This window comes from Bactrocera dorsalis, chromosome 3, assembly GCF_023373825.1.
Source record: "Bactrocera dorsalis isolate Fly_Bdor chromosome 3, ASM2337382v1, whole genome shotgun sequence".
Lineage (NCBI taxonomy): Eukaryota > Metazoa > Arthropoda > Insecta > Diptera > Tephritidae > Bactrocera > Bactrocera dorsalis.
In genome coordinates, this window is record NC_064305.1 from 79,773,758 (window position 1) to 79,794,988 (window position 21,231).

General features: G+C 33.1%; 4 protein-coding genes across 20 annotated transcripts; 3 read left to right on the forward strand and 1 right to left on the reverse strand.

Moving 5' to 3' along the window:
* Positions 1–591: 591 nt before the first annotated feature.
* LOC105229960 (protein seele) lies at positions 592–1,634 on the forward strand. Its single transcript, XM_011210485.3, has 4 exons — positions 592–878; positions 938–1,105; positions 1,191–1,342; positions 1,396–1,634. Exons 1-4 carry the CDS (start codon positions 788–790, stop codon positions 1,558–1,560), a joined length of 576 nt encoding a protein of 191 aa, XP_011208787.1. The 5' UTR covers positions 592–787; the 3' UTR covers positions 1,561–1,634.
* On the reverse strand, positions 1,398–3,460 carry LOC105229962 (cytochrome c oxidase subunit 7C, mitochondrial). Of its 3 annotated transcripts, XR_007422305.1 has the most exons (5): positions 3,446–3,460; positions 3,056–3,303; positions 2,831–2,955; positions 1,872–2,750; positions 1,398–1,815 (listed from the first exon to the last, which is right to left on the reverse strand). XR_007422305.1 is itself a non-coding variant. In XM_011210487.4 (3 exons), the coding sequence occupies exons 1-2, from the start codon at positions 3,137–3,139 to the stop codon at positions 2,839–2,841; spliced, it is 201 nt and encodes a 66-aa protein (XP_011208789.1). In that variant the 5' UTR covers positions 3,140–3,238; the 3' UTR covers positions 2,622–2,750; positions 2,831–2,838. The 3 variants fall into 3 exon arrangements, 2 of the variants coding, with proteins under 2 accessions (XP_011208789.1, XP_049308268.1); XM_011210487.4 differs by lacking the exons at positions 1,398–1,815; positions 3,446–3,460 and having other exon boundaries at positions 2,622–2,750; positions 3,056–3,238; XM_049452311.1 differs by lacking the exons at positions 1,398–1,815; positions 1,872–2,750; positions 3,446–3,460 and having other exon boundaries at positions 2,827–2,955; positions 3,056–3,282.
* Positions 3,461–3,499: 39 nt separating this feature from the next.
* Positions 3,500–5,766, forward strand: LOC105229963 (probable methylcrotonoyl-CoA carboxylase beta chain, mitochondrial). Its single transcript, XM_011210489.4, has 4 exons — positions 3,500–3,754; positions 3,811–4,064; positions 4,129–5,015; positions 5,082–5,766. The coding sequence occupies exons 1-4, from the start codon at positions 3,623–3,625 to the stop codon at positions 5,555–5,557; spliced, it is 1,749 nt and encodes a 582-aa protein (XP_011208791.2). The 5' UTR covers positions 3,500–3,622; the 3' UTR covers positions 5,558–5,766.
* Positions 5,767–6,524: 758 nt separating this feature from the next.
* Positions 6,525–21,159, forward strand: LOC105229964 (microtubule-associated protein RP/EB family member 1). 15 transcript variants are annotated; one of them, XM_049453787.1, is made up of 8 exons: positions 6,525–6,705; positions 11,084–11,404; positions 11,475–11,620; positions 12,559–12,847; positions 16,298–16,437; positions 16,507–16,589; positions 16,671–16,761; positions 17,672–17,886. In XM_049453787.1, the coding sequence occupies exons 2-8, from the start codon at positions 11,284–11,286 to the stop codon at positions 17,720–17,722; spliced, it is 921 nt and encodes a 306-aa protein (XP_049309744.1). In that variant the 5' UTR covers positions 6,525–6,705; positions 11,084–11,283; the 3' UTR covers positions 17,723–17,886. The 15 variants fall into 15 exon arrangements, with proteins under 15 accessions (XP_049309744.1, XP_049309743.1, XP_011208792.1 ...); XM_049453786.1 differs by having other exon boundaries at positions 6,525–6,696; XM_011210490.4 differs by having other exon boundaries at positions 6,526–6,705; positions 11,080–11,404.
* The last annotated feature ends 72 nt before the right edge of the window (positions 21,160–21,231 follow it).

The following is a 21,231-nucleotide window of genomic DNA, read 5'->3' on the forward strand; positions in this document are numbered from 1 at the left end:
CATAATTACTTACGCGTTTAGTATATATAACATCTCTTTTAGAAATATTGCGATTGTTCATCCAAATATATGTACATATATTTCCGAGATTTGTCTTAAATTTGCATTTGATTTTTAATTTTCTCACAATTTTCGTCTCGTTCTTTTCAAACACAACACCAATAAACCGAAAACACATATTATGTATTTCCATTTGACACTAACTGCAAGACAACTCCAAATGCTGCTTGATGCCAAAACTTTTCAATAAAATTGCGCTAACGCCAAGTAGGGGAGAGGTGATTTTTATAATTAATGAAAGTTTTAATAAACCAGAGTACAGAATAAACCTATTTGAATGACTTTTCTTGATTTGACAATTTATTGAAAGTTTAAGTACTTTTATGTCCCAGCTCACTTTATTGCTAAACATAATTCCACCGGAAACAAAGTAGAGTTTGAGTACTTTCAAAATATTAAGATTTTTAAAACAGAAAGGAATCTTCCAGAGCTTATAACGATGAGAATTGGCCAACGACGTTGATTTTTTTCAACTTTCTCAATGTCGTCTTATCAGTATTTCACTGAACGTACCAAGTAGGTAGTGCTATGAAAAAGCGATAACTAGCCAATAAAAAGGGCAGACGTGGAATATTTTAAACCTGTTGTTGATATGCGGCTTTTTGAGATAATTTAATAATACTTTTCGCTATTTTTCTTTCTGTTGGCGTATTATTTTTGTAAATCCTCGAAACGGACGGGGAAGATTTCACCATAATAAAAGCAAGCGTGATTAAATTTTAACAAAATGATTGCAAAGGCATTAATAAAAGTAGTATGTTTGTTGGTACTATGGTCAGTGGCAGAAGGATTCACTTCGCAGGAGGTGAAATGTCATGGTATTTTTAATACTATGTAAGAATTAAATTACGAAATAATATTAATTTTTATTTAAAAGTTTGCAAGGCGACGGTACAAGAGTTGGAGAACGCTATTTCTAAGGAAGATCCAAATAAGACAGTTGACGTCAGTGGATTTCGACTTGATGCCAGAGGAAATTCTATAAGTAAATCCGTTAAACTAGTTAAATCGGAGATGTATCTGACCGAGTTAATGGAAAAGATTTGTAAGTGATTTTGCGATTTTTTCGATACTAATAAACTTATTTAAAGAAATGAAAAGTTAACAAGATTTATCAAATCTGATTGCAGGTGATAAGATGGAGGACTATGTTAAAGCTACATACAAAAGCAATGGCAAGTTCACACTTCTTAAGATGATTGTCGATGGGAAGATGAATCCAGAATCATCGCTAGTAGATTTTGTCCAAGACGGTGATTTAAATAAAAGTCTTGGCCACTATGTAAGTTATTGCCGTTGAACTACAGAACATTTAATTATTTCATTTTTATTTAGTGTTTGGAGATACTCGACGATCATGAAGAAATCATCATAAAAGCCTTGCAAGCTCCAACACTTAGCGACGAACTGGACACTCAAATCTGCGGAGCTCAGGCGAAATACTGCCCTTACAGTCCCATTCAAGAAGAGTATGACTTTGATGAAAAGGATGAATTATGATAACGATGAATTAAGTTGAATTTACTAGTTAAAATTTGTTATTTTAATACAACATATTTATTTTATAAAAACAAGTTGTGTTCTTCAATCATAAACTATAATTAACGTTGTTATGTTAACTGTATTTCAACATTATTTGCCTTTCACCATTGACCACATAACGACAAGCCAAGGAGCGCCCAAGCCAATGCCAAAAAATAGTGTCATAATCATAGTTATTTTGAATTTTCCAGCATTCAAGTTTATTGGAAGGTTCTTTGAAAAAAAGTGAAGAATTAATTTTGTAGTTTTCAATCAACGTTAATACATACTTCGCCCGGACAACCAGGTCTGCCATGTCCGCCTTGACGTACCATTGTGGTTGAAAACTGACGTAAACTATGGGTAAGCATACCCAATCGACCAGTCATCTTTGTATATTTTATTATGTTCAATCAAAAGTTTAGCCAATTTACTATACAATGTTTGTATATTTATATAGGCTTTAGGTGTGTGTGCCCTGAAAGTTTTTTTTTTGTCGATGACAGTTTTTAACAATTATGTCAATGTATACTTTCTTTTAACTTTGAAACATTTTCTTCGAAGCGAGGTGGCATTAAGACAATTTTATTTAAATATCTACAGTATTTACATTTGTAAATTCCCTAAAGCTTTGTGGAATTTGGAAATGTTTGATATTAAATAAAATAGGCAATTCTCCCATCTTATCATTTATTCCGACAAACTCATAGGGTGCCTGCAGAGTGAACGCTTGAAGCCGAGCCGAGCGCATTTTCCCATTTACGCAACACGCGAATTTCCGCTCGGTTCGGCTTTAAGCGCCCACTCTGTGCGCACCCATAGGGGAAAAATATCTCTTACCTATCACTTTAAGGAGCACCTGTGTACACATGCATATACATTTACTTTCCTAACAAGTATTGTTATTTTTTCAGCTCTATGTAATGACTCATATCCACCATCTCCGTTCATTGTATTTTTACTTTAAATTCAGAAGTTTTAATATTGTTCCGTTTATTTAGAGCAGTACGCTTGCAAAATAATAATTAAAAAATTAAGGCTTTTGGGTATGACATTCGTTTTATTGGTGAAAATTGTTTCACTTTAATCTTAATCATACATAACACACTTTTAAATAGTTGGTCATAGCCTTTAAAAGTTTGCCATCATTTTTGCTTATAAAGTTGAAACTACAAGAGAAAAATATTATCATTAAAATAGCACTATTTAAAAAATATGACAAACGTAATTTTATCGTAAGATCACTAACCTTAAATTTTACTTCTTCAGCAGTTGGTGTCTGACGACCAAGAACGGAGCAGCCAATCCAGAACCAAAGAAAAGTATAAAGTAAGCGGTCAACTTGTAGCGATTATTCAAACCGAAAGGCAAGTTCTGCCAAGCAAAATATCAATATAAAAATTAGATGTGATGCTAACTTATGTAACAATGTGGCTATTGAAAGGGTTGTTATTTCCTTAAAGAATTACTATACCTCGCCGGGAATACCACCATGGCTGTGGTGTCTGACCAAACTCTGGGTGATATTGCGTGCCAAAAGACCTGTGCGACCCAACATTTTAATTTTAATTTGGAATAAAATTGGATTTCTTCAAATAGTGGATATGACTGCTGATCCCAACTTGACGTTAAGAACTTCACAAATACAGAAACGAATCTGACAAAGAGAAACGTCAAAATTCTCCAGAGTTGCAATCGAGTGTGGCGAATTCAGTAAATTTCCTTTTTACGAAACATATATTTTTATTAATTGTTAATGTTTACAATGTATTTTATTCGAATTAAGAAACTCTTTATAAATACAAATATGATATAAGTTTAGAAAAATATGTTAAATAATTATGTAGTGAACCTCCATGCTTACAATTATGTATCGATCAACGATCGAGAAGTAAACAGCTGTTTTGTTATCAATCCTATAGCGTGTGATGTAACTTTATCTATACAATTCCATGTTGTTGGTCATTAGATTGTGATAGGCTAGTAATCGTTTTAGTTTTGTATTGTTATTATCTTAAAATATTTTTTTAAGCGTTCAATCATGTTTAAGTTAGTGAAATTTTGTAGAAGCCCCATAACACAACAAATACCCCGTTACACAGCCCGACTTTTGCATGTTGGCGATGCTGATGTTTTGTCAAGCTCAATAGATAAGAATTCTGCTGAGTTTAAGGTTTAATAAAACTCGAATAATATATATATCATGTACTCTACAAGAAACAATTGCAGGAAAATGTTGTGGAAATGACTACTTTGATAAACCAGCTAAATGACATCACTCAGCAAGTTCTGACTGGTGGGGGAACTACAGCAATCGAACGCCACACTTCTCGAGGCAAACTTTTGCCCAGAGAACGCATCAATTTATTGCTAGACAAAGGTTCATCGTTTCTTGAATTAAGCACTTTGGCGGGATATGAATTGTATGGAAAAGATATTGTAAATTCAGGCGGTATTGTTACTGGCGTAGGTAGAATATGTGGGTACGTATTAGTAAAAGATGCATACTAATTCAATGAATACTTAAAAAATATACAATTATTACAGAACTGAGTGCGTTGTTGTTGCTAATGATGCTACGGTTAAAGGAGGTACATACTATCCAATTACTGTGAAGAAACATTTACGTGCCCAGGAGATTGCTCAAGAAAATCGTCTACCGTGTGTCTACTTAGTGGATTCTGGTGGGGCTAACTTACCACGTCAGGCAGAAGTTTTTCCAGACAAGCTACATTTTGGACGCATTTTTTATAACCAAGCTAATATGTCGGCATTAGGTATACCTCAGATTGCAGTCGTGATGGGAAGTTGTACGGCCGGAGGCGCTTACGTACCGGCCATGGCCGATGAAAGCATTATTGTTAAAAGGCAAGGTACCATATTTTTAGCTGGCCCGCCTTTAGTGAAAGCTGCTACAGGTGAAGAAGTATCAGCTGAAGACTTGGGTGGCGCTGATTTACACTGTAAAACTTCTGGTGTAACCGATCACTATGCAATGGATGATGAACATGCACTTTATTTAGCAAGACAAGTTGTTCGAAATCTAAACTTGCCCTCAACAAATAGCTACAACGAAAAATTGTTATATTCAAGCCAAATAGCGAATCGAACGGTCAATGCTAAAGATCTAGAAACGATTGAAGAGCCAAAATATGACCAAAATGATTTATATGGAATTGTGGGCACAACATTGACCAAAAGTTTTGATGTGCGTGAGGTCATAGCACGAATAGTGGATGGCAGTCGTTTTACAGAATTCAAAAAATTATATGGCGAGACATTAGTCTGTGGTTTTGCGAAACTTTACGGTCATACAGTTGGAATAATTGGTAACAATGGTGTACTATTTTCAGAGAGTGCTTTAAAAGGCGCACATTTTATTCAGTTATGCGCCCAGCGGAACATACCGTTGGTATTTTTACAGAATATTACTGGTAAGATAAATTCCAAATAGTGATAACTTGTATGTCAATGTATTTTTATGGAAACTTTTTGGAAAGGTTTTATGGTTGGACGCGATGCTGAGGCGAATGGAATTGCAAAGAATGGGGCCAAAATGGTGACGGCTGTAGCTTGTGCAAATGTGCCTAAATTTACAGTTATTATCGGAGGATCTTATGGTGCTGGAAACTACGGAATGTGTGGTCGCGCATATTCTCCACGTTTTCTCTACATGTGGCCGAATTCCCGAATTTCCGTAATGGGTGGCACTCAGGCAGCCAATGTTCTGGCACAAATAACGGCAGATCAACGTAAACGTGCTGGTAAAGACTTTACTGAGGAAGAGGCCAACAAGTTGAAGGCACCTATCATCGAGACATTTGAAAAAGAGGGTTCACCTTATTATAGCACTGCACGTTTATGGGATGACGGCATCATTGATCCAGCGAATACACGCCAAGTGTTAGGCCTAAGTTTAAAAGCGGCTTTGAATAATGCTAGCCAATCTACACGGTTTGGTGTATTCCGCATGTAAAATATTGAAGTGGATATGTGGACGCTTCTTGCATTTATTTTGATATACAATTAATTTTCGTTGTGAAGTCTTTGAGGAAATTGTTGCATTTATTAGAGTTAAGATACATTTTTTAAACAATTTGTGTGAGTTTACAGATAATTTAATGTAAAGTAATGTAAATTGAATATTTTTGCAAATAATATATATGACAAAATAGTACTTAAAAATTGTTTAAAATACTTTTTTTAAGCGCGTTAAATATTTTGTTTTACAATTTTAATTTAATTAGAATAGGGGTATTCTCTTGCTCTTGCAAGATTGCAGATTGCAAAAATACTACACCGAAATATACAAGGGCACGAGAGCACCCATTGCAGAATCTAGTGATATATGAGCGACTGATTCAGTCAATTTATTGTAAATGACTATTGTGCATGTCTATTGTGAATTGGCGCACCTTCTACATGCCATTTTTAACAAAAAAAACTGTAACAAAACTTTATAATTTAAATAGAAATTATAAAATCTAATTAAAATTTACCTTTCTCAACAGTTTAACGACGTAATATGCCTTTATGTAAAATGGCAACTACAACAGGGTTGCAATTTTATTTTTGCGACTCATTGCACGCTAACATACATGGGTTTTGGTCTGACATATTTCACAGCCCTTGCAAATATTTTTCTGCGTGTGTTTGTTGTTGTGCCGTTGTAAATTTGCAATGCTTGCACCGTGCACCGGGTTTTGCAAGAGCAAGAGAATACCCCTAATATGTTTAGGGTCAAAAAAAATTATCATTGTACCATTTTAAATCTGGTTATAATAATAATTCGACAAAAAGATGGCAACATAGTGTTGATAGCGGCACACAAGTTTTTGGTTGGTTTGGTCTGGTACACTTTCTAGTCGTTACAATTAAATATTCACCACACCTATTCGTTGTGTTTGTCCAATTCGAAAATATCCGCTCGTTGCTTGATTGAACGATTTTGAGTAGTTTGTTCGCATTTTTTGTGTTGATAGCACGCGCTATTTGATTCGCGTTTGGCGTTTTAGCAGTATAAACCGCTCACATACTTATATATTAAATCAATTGATATTTCCTGCGTAAGAGAAGCTATCAGAGCAAAGACGCTGCAGAATTATAAATCGGCAAGTGTAAAAGGTAGAACGCCAAACTTGAACAATTGAAAAATTTCCAAACGTTGCGTTTTAAATCAAATTTATGTCGAAAATACAGCCATTGAAATAATTGTGGAAGATTGTGTTGAAGAAGAATTAGAGAGAGAAAAGGAATTTCAGGTTGTGAGTAAAAGTTAAGAATTTTAAAGGGGAAAAGCAAGAAATTAGCAGGAGTGGTGTGGTAGTCTGTTGCGTGAAGTTGGAAAACGCAAGTAAGATAGAAAATAAAACGAAAAACTGCTAAAATCCGCTTGTAGAAGAAGGTGAGTGTATGTGTTTTAAATGTTGCGCTCGTCAAAGCGATGGATGCGTTTTGGATGAACGAATGTATTTCGCTGGATGAGCGAATGCGAAAATATAATGTGTTTTGTTGGCTGAAGGAGTGTCAAATGTGAGTGCAAAAGAGAGCGCAAATGTATGGCAATTTTTCGAAGTGCAAATTTTGAAATGAAAGGAATCGGTAAAAAGTAACAAGAGAAAATTAAGGATGAAGATGATGATTAATGCGTTGCACGAAGATAATGGTGATGACGATTGCAGTAAAGATATATTGCAACTTGCAAGAATACTGAATTTGAAACAAATGAATAACATTCTTGTAGAATAGTGTGTGTGTGTTGATTTATTGAGTTGTGATTTTAATACAATTTTGAATTCTTATTTATAATAAGTGTTACAAAAGTACTACAAAATGGGGAAAACCTCTTTCATTTTTTGAAGTTTCACTTTTGCAGATAAATTAGACCACAAACGTAACAGAGTTATTTTATTAACGCATACATGATTGTGTTGGATCCTACATGAATTAGTCGGTTTTTTTTTATTTTTTTAGTCACAATTCTTATTTTAAGTTAAGTCCATGAGATAAGTTAATTTGAATATTAAAATTGGCCATGCACTTCAATTCAGAAGTGCTTGTACAAATAGCCACTCCCATGCCAAAAGAATTGCTGAGTATGTAAAATGGGTAATGCAATGATTAATTTTAAATTATTGGGAATGCTAATCAAATAATTATTGAGTCAGCAAAATTTCAGTTATTTCATAAGCTTGATCATTTGGAATATATGTATATAAATTTGCATAATTTTCAATATAGGTGTATTACGTCATCAGTTCATGGACTAAATTCCATTCGCACATTTTATGAATATCTAGTTTGTAACTATGTATGTACATACATCAAAGTTGTTCGGCATGCTGGTAGCCGGTCTTGAGAATTAATGCAGCCGCCTACTTAAGTATTTTAATGTAGCCACAGACTGCCGTCCATGTAGGTTTACACAAAGCTTTAATAGTTGATTTTTCGCATTATCTGGAGATTGATTTTAAGTGCACAAAGGAGTAGAGGGTTATAGTGGTCAATGCCAAAAATAACTTGCTTTACAGACCTTTCTGTGGAACTTTGGGTAATGATTAGCCGGTTGCCGTTTTATTCATATTTTTTATTCCGGGAAATTTTTAATACATTCATATGGCATAGATTTTAATGTCGGCTTTATACATGGTTGTTAGAAGAAAGCGTGAAATACATTAGTTTTATACAAGCTGAGCTGAAATTCAATATAAAATATCGCCATCTACTTTATGTTCGTAGTTTTGTGTGTACCTTTTAAATTTTAAGAGTATTATTTGACATATTTTTGACGTTTAGCAGTTACCCACGCATTTGTAAAACCAGTTACACATTTAAAAGATTTGCATTCTGTTAGATTAGTGTGTGTGTGAAGATATGATGCTGCCAAATCATACATAATACCTTCTTGTATAGGGTTTGTTAACGAATAAATATAGTTTTTATATGGTTATAAGTAGTATTTTAATTACTCTTTCTTTGAATTATTGACCGGAGAAATAAGCAAAAATATTACTACTTCACTTATTCGTCTGACAAGTCTATAGCCAGCTTCTCCACTTGTCTTCAATTTCACAACATAAAGGAAAAATTGAATTTATACATATATATAAATATATAGAATGATAGAGCTTATAAAGTGAACGAAGATAAAAAAATTCCGTGCTATTGAATTGTCTTCGGAAATTGCGTTGAACTGTACATATAACAATCAAAGTATTGATTAATTATTTGACATTGGCATACACTTTGTGTTTATCCGCTTTCTCTGCTTCAGCTTAATGCTAACCTGTTTTACAATATTCCAGCATTGATGTAGCTTATTCTATGCGTACTTTTCCAGAAGTATTCGCTGCTCAACATATGGTTTGCTTAACAAAGCACCTGCCGAATTATTTTACATGCGCAACGAACATAGAAATGTAGTTTATTTTTATACCCTAAACAGGGTATATTAAGTTTGTCACACCCAGAAGGAAGTCCTATAAAATATATAATAAATCATCAGCGTGACGAGCTGGTTCGATTTGGCCATTTTCGTTTGTCTATCGATCTGAAATATTGCATACTTTTCTCTCCAAGAAGCTGATCATACATATGTCGAAACCGCCGATATCGGCCCACTATAGCAGAAATGTAGCTGGCATATAAATTGAAGGAATAAAATCATGTCTTTCTAAGTAAAACTTTTTTATGCACCTTTTTTTTAATGCACCCGTGAAGGCTATTTTATCGTTGGTGCAGCCGAATTAAACATTTGTTCTTGTTTTTATATTAAACTCATCGAAGGCATTTAATAGTACGCAGTTATTTCGCTTTGTTGTGTTTTCAAAAATATGCTATTGATTTTAAGAATATTTGTGTGTTTATTGTCTTCATTCAGCATTATACACAAAGTATCAAAGCAGAACTATGAATACTAATAAAAACAATACAATTTTATTCATTAAAAAGATCTGGCCTTTGTGTTTACGAGGAACTTACGCTGAATCGGTAGTGGCACCTGCTAATAGTAAATAGGTACCAGCTATTATTTCGCATTTTAAAAAAGGAACTTTTCAAGCTTCTGAATTCATGTCAATTGTCTCTCATTAACCAATGTTTGCCAAGCTCGGAGTTATTTTTGTTGTTAATTTCAGACTTTTAATTAGACGCAAAGCAATGGTGCTTTATTTTTTATATGCTTTTTTCAATTTGTTAACTTTAAATACCTACCACCGTGCACTTCCTATTTGCCCATTCAGGTTCTTCCTCATTCCAAAATGTCAGCATGCAGTCGCTTTGTTTTGCGTAGGTTTTGCCGGTGGCTCGGCCTAGCCTCGAGTTGGCTGACGGACGGTAAAGTTCATTGTTCGCTTGATATTGCTCGTGAAAGTGCTGACGCATACTTCGGCTGTTGGTGATGTGCTCATTTTGTTTTTGTATCTATTTATGTTTGTTAGATTTTTTTTTTAGAAAAAAACGCCGAACGTTGCACGTTGGCCACTGCTGCATTCGACTGTAGTAGGCAACTTTGGGAGAATTCGGTTTGCAAGCGACATGTGTTGCTGTGCTGTGATACGTATGCTGTATTCAGCATTTAGCATTCTCAAGCAGCTCGCCCAATCGTGCACGTACAGCAGTTGTATGAAACTCTGCATTTCTATATCTTAAAATTAAATATTTTACCATTTGTCTAGTTTTTTTTTGCGTCTTCGGTGCGTTTAAAATAGACGGGTGCAACTAAGTCCGCGTAGCATGTCAATGCAGCAATCATTTTATTGCCATTCAAGAACAGAAGCCTGTGAGTCTGAAATTAATTTTTAGCAATTTTGGAACTGTTTCACTGTAATATAGGGTCGAATTTTTTCTATTGATTTTTCATGCATCGAAATAAATATAAATAATAATAAATAATTAAAAGCAGCTGTGTTTGCTTGTTATAAATCTTACGATTTGTATTCATGACTATAAATATATATAATTTTAATATGAGGGTATATCTTGTGCAAGCCTGCATCCAAATATAGTTAAAATGATTTTTTAACATTAAGTTTCAGTTTCGGTGAACATCTGTTGCTTGTTTCTATTGTGCGCCAAAATAACATGAGTTCATAGTACGCACGCGCAAGTTATGCTTCACTTATTATCTTAACAATTAAGTTTAATGTGGGAGCAATTAGTGGCGTTAGTAAAAATATTTATATAAATATATACATACATATATCGTGGCGCCATCACCGTCTCCACCCATAATCCAAAAACAAATTGTAAAATGAAATATAAAATCATATAAATTACAAATCGTTTACAAATATCGCTGTTGAAGATCTATGAATTAGTTCAAGTATTCGCTCTGCTTCGCTTCATCCAAAAAAGTCAACTGCAACTTTAACCAAAATCTTGCCTTCGGTTGCGGTTTTGGGCCTGGCTTCTTTTTCTACAATATTCCACAATATATATGTACATATAATCATACTTGTTACAATGCTTATGTTTTATTTTTGTTTCATACGTTTTAAGGCAGTGATTGGTAGGGAGTGAGAGCAAGACGTCAACGGAAAGAAGATTAAGTGAAAGAACACCATATCAGCCAGTTGGTCTATACATCAGTCAGTCATAAGGACAGAGAAGAGCGGACAAGACAATTAGTTGCAGCCGGCTGTTGTGTGTGCAGTAAAGCAGAAATAAATAAATAAGGAAAGTAATAATTGTACCAATACAAAAATGGCAGTCAACGTGTACTCCACAAATGTGACTACCGAAAATTTATCCAGACATGATATGCTCGCTTGGGTAAATGATTGCTTGCAAGCGCAATTTGGTAAAATTGAGGAGCTCTGTACTGGTGAGTTTGTTGTTGTTGTAGTTTTGTTTGAAATCATAAATCGTAACTATTTGGGTTTGTTCTAATTCAGGCGCTGCATATTGCCAGTTCATGGATATGTTGTTCCCCGGCTCGGTGCCAATGAAAAGAGTCAAGTTCCGTACAAATTTGGAACACGAATATATTCAGAATTTTAAAATCTTGCAAGCATCTTTTAAAAAGATGGCAGTTGATAAGGTAATAATGCTTCCGATTGTTATTTTACTGATTTGCCATTATTTATATTCGTCTCTCAATACATTATTGTATTATTAATATTTTAATCTCTTATTATAATTTTTTTTTATGTTTATGAGATATTTTATTCTTTGACCGTTTAACAAAGTAATGTAGCAGTGTGTTGAAAACTTTTTTATTTTATTTTTTACATGCGAATATGATAAGCGAGTGAGATTTGGAAAAGAAAGTATGTTAAAGAAATGATTTTATTTGTGCAGTAAAAAATGCAAAAATTAAACGAAAGCAGAATTTTGCAGAACTCTATTTTGGGGTAGAAAAAACGTTAATAAACGTGAAAATATATAAAAATAAGAAAAATTGATAAGAGAAAATAATATATATTATCCATACTCACGATGTGCTCTGTTTGTTTTTATATGTTTATTAATTATATGTTCAAAGAAGAAAACGTCGGAGGACCTATAAAATATATGTACGTATACTTATATAAATGATCAGCGTGATGAGCTGAGTCGTTTTAGCGACGTGCGTCCGCTTGTCTGTCGGTCTGTATATACGTGATCGATTCCGTTATCGATTTGGAATTTTGCACACGTCCTTTTTTTTCTCAAGAAACTGCTCATCTGTTATACAAAGTGTCCGATCAAAATCAAGTCCTTGTATTGAAAACTTTTTTATAAATTTATAAATAGAAATTAAAAAAGCATTACATCGTTAATTTGACAACTGACTTATTCGCAAATAGCGGCTATCCTTTAGGTTATATGTGGGCAAAAATAAATTGATTGAAATTAGAGGGGAAATGACGCATTAAATATCAATTATTTATTCTTGGAACAGCTTAATACTGAATAAATTTCTTGAACGATAATTTTATGCATAATATTCAAAATAATTGCACATACAAATATTTCAATTGTGTCAATAATTTGTAGATAATACCAGTCGATAAGTTGATAAAAGGTCGTTTCCAAGATAATTTTGAATTTTTACAATGGTTTAAAAAGTTCTTCGATGCAAATTATGATGGGCGCGAATATGAGCCGCTTATAGCTCGTAGCGGCGTCAAGCTGGGCAATGGCATTGGTGGTGGCGGCGGCGGCAGTAGTGGTCGAGGCAGTAGCAACGATTTACTCGAGAAACGACCCATGCAGATGCCAAATCGAACGCATGCGTTACCGGCTGTAACACAACGTACCGCCGTTAGGTCGGAACGCGTTGGAGGTGGGCAAGAAAAAATTGAAATATTTTATTAGATAGAAGTAAAGTGAGAGAAAAAGAGGCGAGACACAAGAAAAATGTTTTAACCAGCACTCGCCTCCAAATTCTTTGCACTTCGAACAGAATTACAACAAAAAATAATTTTCAAGAAATCTAAAACGTGAAGCACGAATGTTTTTTGTGTATTGAAAATTTAAAATGCTGCTAAAACGAATGGAATGTGTAAAATTTCAATTTTCGTAACCAAATTCAGCGCTCTCATCTATATAAACCAAATCGACACCACTTTTTCATATTACAAAGCCACCTTATGCGAAACGCACAGCATTGCACTATATAATCATGCACGTAAATATGTACATACATACGTTGGCACATTAATGGAGGGCAGAGGTCGCCTTGAACTTTGCGAAGAATACGCGTGTGTTGAAATTACTCTGAGACAAAGCTTAACGCGACCTAGTGTAACTCAAGTCGACCTCTCGCATTCATTCAGCTAACACCCAGGGGGCTTGTTTTTTTACATATGTACTACATATTTAATTGTAACATTCTTTTTTTAGCTTGTTTGTCAGTTACATATGTTACCATATATTTTATTATACGAAAAAGCGACGTGACATTCGGTTTGTTTATTTTTACTTATGTTCAAGTGAATTTTGTTGCTATATAACTATCACCACATACATACATACCAATAATACACATGTAAAATCACTGTGCGCACTATCACCTTAAGTATACATGTAGTATATATGCGCCCGTCCTCACGCCGGCAGGTTTACCTGGTGACCCTCAACTAAATGCTTCAAATTTCGGCACTAGTTTAACTGGCGCATTTGTATATTTGAGCACCTAAATAATAACATACGTACTTAGTGTATTTTTACGTCTAGTGTGGTGTGTTCGTATGTCTACTGTTGAGAATTTAAACTTGTATTTGTGATTTTTTCCCCTAAGGGGGTCATTTCAGTTACTTTCTTTGTATTATTATTATGTTAGACTAAACATAAGTGTTTCACTTTTTATGAAATTTTTATAGTACTACCTACATACCTTTAACTTTACTTTTTAACTTTCAATTTTATCTTAATTATACACAAAATATATGCACGTGGAGTTATGAGCGTAAACGTAGCAGCTGCTCATACAATAATGATCTGCCATGAGTTTAGGTGAAAGAAAATGCGCTATTAAATATAGAATAAAAATAATAATAGTAATTGAGTTGAGTTTAATTAATGCTTTAAGCATAAATTTATTTTTTATTACTAAAATTTTAATATTTTCTTACATCTAAAAATAAATGCAGTTTTTGGCATTTCTGTTTTGTTTGACGTTTGTTCATGAGTATTATAGTCCAACTACAATACAACTTGCCGCAAGTGAGTTGGAAACGCAGACCTACTCCCAATTCGCTTCAGGTGGCGTAAATTTTCTTATAAAATAATTTTTTGTAAATATTTACTTTGCATTATTGCGGCACATTCTCCATTTTTCTATATTTATTTTTATTACTACAGGCTGATATACAAAAATATTATATTACACATTTCAATTACTCTTTTTACCCGGAACAGGGTATATGTATTAAGTATGCCACGAAGTTTGTAATGCACAGAAGGAGACGTCCGAGACTCTATAAAAAATATCCATGATCAGGGTGATGTGCTGTGTTGGTTTAGTCATGTCCGTTTGGTTTTAAGATATCGATCTGAAATTTGGCACCCGTTTATTTGTCAGAACCGCCGATATGAGATCACTATAGCATTTAGCTGACATAGAAACTCAATGATCCAAGTCATGTTATTTTATAGACAACTTTTTTATTAAAAAAATATCTTCTCGAAATTTTGCTTGGATTATGGTAAAGGCAAAGCTACAATATCCGAATAAATTTGTCGGATCGGATCACCATAGCATATATGTATGTGGCTGCCATAAAAACTGAAAGATCAAAATTAAGTCATACGGAAAAGTTTTTTTTATTTGGTAAATATATTACTTAAAAAAATTTTTCTAAGGAAAGGCTACAATATCCGAACAAATTTGGATCGGACCATTATAGTTCCAGGAAAACGTTACAATTTCAAAACAAATGGTACAGATCAGACCACTACAGCATATATTTAGCTGCCATACAAGCTGTCCGATCAAAGCCAAGTCAAGTATCTTGTACGAAAACTTTTTTCTATGTGAAGGGTATTAATATATAGCTTCAGTGCTAACGAAATTAAGTTTTTTTTCTTTTTTGGTATCAGCAAAGAATTATAGGAAACTCAAATATTTCCCAGCAAAAAGCAAAAGTCGGTAGTCAGTAGCCGTTGCTGCTCCAATTACGCGAATTAACTCCTTGTGCTTATTTACTTTATTGTATAAGTAAAATTTGATTACAACTATTGCAATAAATAATATACTTATAAATATTTATGAATTATAATTGACTTTTATTTTACTATTTCTTAATTTCTTTCACATTTTTCTTTTAATTTTTTCATCATTTTATTTTATGGCTTTGTTATGTCTTTTCTTTTGCTCTTCTATTTGGTTATTTGTGTTTTTTTTTGTATATTCCATGTATTTTTTTTAGATAATCCCAATTGACAAACTGATCAAGGGCCGTTTTCAAGATAATTTCGAATTTTTACAATGGTTTAAAAAATTCTTCGATGCCAATTATGATGGCCGAGATTACGATGCCAGTGCTGCTAGAGACGGTGCTCCAATGGGTTTTGGTTCGGGTGTGGTGAAGGCTTTGCCTGGCACCGGTGGCGGTTCGTTATCCTCTCGTAAGCCAGTGGCCATAGCACCGCCGGCGCGTTCATCAACAACATCGACGACACGGCCCAGTATGTGGTGTTGCATTTTTAAATTGTATACAAAATTATGTCTTTTTTAAAAACGCTTAGTTATACCCAAAGAAATTCGCTCCAATCTCTATGTAGTCTCATGTATTTTTATATTTGCACATAGTTTGTATTTAATTTATTATCTCTGTATTATTATTTTGTATAAAAGAATTAATTAGCTGCTTTCAAGTATTTATCGCAGTGTGTATAAAACTTTCTATTTATTAATTGTTTGCCAAAGCGACTTTTGCTTTTACTAATTTTTCTATTCTCGCCACTAATTTTGTAATTTTGTTTCGAATTAGTTAATCAAGTGTTCATCAAAAAATCCATTATTCATTGCTTCGTAGATTTAGTTATGTTTCATTTAACAAAATTGAAAGCACAACTTTTTCAAAAAACATTTTCACAAACAAAATCCATATTGATGAAAATACAATTTTCAAATATTTCTCTAAAAATAGATGTGTACGTGCTTCACGTTTGTTGAATATACCCTTGTAAATTATGAATTTTAACCTAACTTATCATATATATATTGGTATATGTGTGCTGATCTTGCTATTTTGTATTTTACGCTATTTCAAACAACGCGCATGCGCAGTTTCCAAAGTACCACCTCGCGCCGCAGCACCAGTCGTAACTAAGTCAGCTGCCGTGAATAATACCACCGGTGCAGTTAAAAAGTCCGGCGACTCATCCAATGCGGTGTCGAACCAACAGATCGAAGAGTTGTCCAATCAGGCAAGATTTTTATCACACATAGAAAATTTTAAAATAAAATATATAATATATTTTTTTTATTTTTCGCAGGTCATGGATATGCGTTTGAATTTGGAAGGTTTGGAGAAAGAGCGAGATTTCTATTTCTCAAAATTGCGTGACATAGAAATACTGTAAGTGTACTGAAATTGTGGTGTAAAATGAATTTTTAATATTTTAAAATATTTTTTTGTTTTCACGAATTTCTTCAACAGCTGCCAAGAAGCAGCAGAAGGTGACCCGCATCCTTTAATACAAAAGATTTTGGATATTATGTATGCGACCGAGGTAAAGCGCAACACTTCTGTATGTGTAATTTCATTTGTATATTTCTTTTTTCACCCCGAAAAAAATTCCCCACAGCAAAATTTTTATTTTTTTTTGTATAAACTACAAATGCCAATTTGAAAAGTAAAAAATAATAATAACTAACTTAAATCAAGTTTAATTATAGTTTTAGCAAAGATAGCTATTTTTTTTTATTTTCATTAAACTTCTATCGGTTGAAGTTATTTATAATGCTACTAAAAACCATTAACAGTTTTAAAATTATTATTTTTAAATATTAATTTATGTTTTTTTTAATTCTCAACTTTTAATATTACATAATGCAAATGCTTATTTTAACGTTAACGCATTTGAAAATGGAAAATTATTACCATAATTATATTTGTTATTGTATTTGTTTACACTATTATATTTTACGCGGTGAATTGGCATTTTCTTATTGTTAAATATTTTCTAATACTAACACCATTTGGCAAGTCGTCTTAACCGCCAATGACTCACTTTTACTCAATATAATTTCATAACGCTCTTTTTTCTTTTTTTCTTTCTTTATTATCCTCAATACACTAAAAACAACAACAACAATCACATCACTGTACGCTGTTAATTGGCCATAAAAACGGTGCATTTGAATTGAAAATATCAAATATCATCATGCACACCACCACCTGACACCCGTATTATTCGACAACCTCCAATAATTGGAAAACACAAACAAAACAATTATCCGTCATATCACACCGCGCGTATATATTTGTGTGTGCTTGCACCGCTCCACGACGCTGCATCATCAATGTGTATAAATTTGTTTGTGTGTTTGTGCGTGCATTAACATTATCTTCTGTTTGTTCAACCATACATCATTTACATAATGCTCTGTAAATTCGAAAACACTACACAACCGAACACTACTACCACACCTTGACAGGATGGTTTTGCGCCTCCGGATGAAATTCCGCCCGAGGATGAGGAGTATTAAGAGCAACAACTCGCAAGGAGGATTGATTACAGAACTGCAAATAAACAGAAACTGAGAAAAAAATGTTTATATTACACAAAAAAGAAAAAAAAAAACAAGATTTAAAAAATACAAGAATTTAAGCATAATAAACTATGTTAAACATGATGGATAAATGTTGAAAATATTGCTGTACTCAATGACAATTTAGAATGGAAAGTTTCGGCTACTACAGCTATAACACTCGAAACTGATGAAGAAGCAAACAGATAAGGCGAAGTATCTTTAATAAATAAATACATGAACAAACTGCTTAAATTACGATAATCTATAATATAAATACGAACAAAATCTAACGAAAATAAACGATATTAATATTTGAACATAAAACGTTCATAAAAATAAAAAAAAAAACATTAAAATTATGTGAGTGTATGCCTGTAGGTAGCGGTTTAGGCGACAACATACGACGGACTGATTTTTTATAGTTTGTATGCGTCTGGAACTTCGGGGAGACACAATATGGTTGATACACTGTAATTTCTGACTTTTCTCTTAATGGGGGAGTGAGGGTTATTTCGTGTAAGGCAATTAGGCTTTTTTAATGAAACAAAGAGTTTCAGTTTTAAAACCCAAATTTGAAGCATATTTCGTTAAATTTTTGTGGAGCAATATTAAAAAATACTGCAATGCCAGCAATTACTCTCGAGCGTCTATGAAAAAAAGTTGAATTGCTCGGCACTGCAACATTTGAAAAAAAAATTTAACGTTAGATAATCACTTTGCACAGGTAATGCCGAGAGCGGTTTCGAAATTTCCATTTTTCACATTTTTTTTAATACTCGTGGCGTAAATTTGCTAGGATTGACTTGAGATTTAGATATAGCCTGCTCATACTAGACATTTATTTAAGTAGCCGAAAGAAAAACATTTAAAAAGCCTACTCCCCCTCCAGCTAGTTCCAGCAATTCTTATTATAGCTACACAGCGAAAGTGTGAGGAATTATAGTTCACAACTTTTGGATAAATACCCGAAAATGTTTATATATAGATTAGATGTAGATTTTATCATGTAGTATATCCCACTGTAGCCGAACATTTTCTTGCGAGCAATTTATGGCTAGATTTAAAAGACATAATTCTCTATAAATAATCTATCGCTTCAATATTTAATTAATTTTTGTATTTGTATTTTTTATTGCTGATTATAAAATAAACTGCCTTTTATACTACGCATCATTTACTTTTCGGCCAAGCTTAATAATTTCAAACTCATTAGACAAAATTTGTAGTTGTTTTCAGCTGATTTGTGCGCTTAAGTTAGTTTGTGGAATTAACGAAAACTAAAGAAACGAAATTTCGTACACACAATTGCATTTGAATTTGGCGCCTAGAATTTTTGTTAGTTTACAGAAAGCTCCTTTTTTCGTATTTACTTTTAAATCGTCTAATTCACCAGTGCATGTTTACTACACTCTCATGTTTGCTTTTTCACATAAACATTACAAAATTTTTTATAATTTGTGCCGTTATGTTATTTTTGAAATAAAAACAAACCGTTTTCAAGTTGCTTATGCTTTTTATGATTTTAGTTTGTAAAATTAAATTGCGATAATTCCAAAACTCGTAGAATTTGGAGATCTAAAATATCCATTTGCATTTATTTTGCTCTTGCTATATGTTGCAAGGGTATAACAGTTTTGTTCACCTGATGGTTGTACGTATTACCAAAAACAAGAAATTAAGATATAAACTATAATTTGGCATAGGGGATCGCAATAGCAAGTAACACCTGTGAGAAAAAAGTATAGGTTATATATTTATGGGAGGTTTAAATTAAAACAAGAAAGAAAAAAACGTCAACTTAGGTTGCACCGAAGCTATAATACCCCAAAAAAATATAAAAGATTCCATACAAAAATTATGTAGATTTTGGTCGGACGATTTACATAGCTATGTACATACGAGTATATGCTTTAGTAATTCGATTTGAACAATTGCTTCGAGCATTGTACCCTTGGATATTAATTCTTGCCAAGTTTCGTGAAGATAACTTGTCAAATAAAAAGTTTCAGAGATTCCCATAAATCAGCAGCTTCTAGGAAAGGACGTGTTCAAAATAGGTCGATTTCTCATGAGCTAAGGAATAGTTCGTGTTTATATAGACAGGCAAAAAAACAGACGATGGCTATATCGACTCAGCTCGTCATTCTGATTATTTATTTATAAATTTTATCGGATCTCCGACGTTTCCTTTTGGGTGTTAGAAGCTTCGTGGCAAACTTAATATCCTTTTCACTGTATAATTCGTTTATAGGCATTACTTTAATCCAATTAGGATCATAGAAACTGGACTCTTAAACATATATTTAATTAATTCGAGTTTATCTTCCTTTGCTATTGTTCGCTTCTCAACTCTTTCGTTTATTTTCGTATTTTCAATAAATTTTATTTATGGCAGTGTCATTAATTAGTTGGAAGCCTTTGCAAACATTTCAGTTGCGCCCATTTATAAAAGGATTTATTAAAGAAAGAGTTTTGGTTTTATTCTTTTGCTTCAGGTTTGAGCTTTTGGCAAAGCAAACGACGCTAATAAATGGCCATAGCCACTACAATACGCAAATGGACCACCACATTGTGTTAGAATTTTGTGCAAACAAGTTTTCGTTTGCTGATAATCGGTTCAAAGAAAAATTCAACGATTACAGCGATTCAAATCAAATAAGTTGTTAATAAATTGCTGGTAAAATGAATTAGTGTGAAATTAGAACAACATAATTTAGCAAATGTAACTTAGAGAATTATGAAGTGCTTGATACAAATATTTATTATGGGTTCAAAATGCTGCGATGAGTAGAGTTGGCATTTATATAATTTATTAAGCTGTTAAATACATATGCTATATTGTTGCTCATGTATTTACTTTTACGTCCCAGTTTTAATTACATATATTAGTCGGCGAAAGTTGTAAAACATGCGTAACGGTTGCTACAACTAAGTTTTTCGGACTTGGAATTGTTTAGGGAAATACATGTATCCTTTAGTGACGCTAAAACGTTAACGTACGGTCGGGTTTACATATCACTATATCCAAATAAAACGTTGTTTCCAATCTGCTGAAGACGTTTACTAATGAAACGAACTCCAATCTATTTTATATAAATATTTACACACATTTACTTATTGTAAAACGCTTTATAACGCCGATATGTATGTGAATTTATACATGTAAACATTTCAAAGTATCCACAGGAACTACATAACCACAATAATCTTCGGAATAGTTTGATGTTAAAATTTTTCGCATTCTTGTTGTTAGCTGTGGTGAATATCACAAAATAAATTTTGTAAATATTACGTTAAATATTTGTTAAAGTGAACAGACTTTAATAAAACAGACATATTTAAGTTCGCATATCAGATTTTTTTCATCGACACAATATTATACACTATTTAAGCGTTGGTAAAATACAATCATTTAACATGTATTGTGCATATTTCGTAATATACATATGTAATAATATTGGACT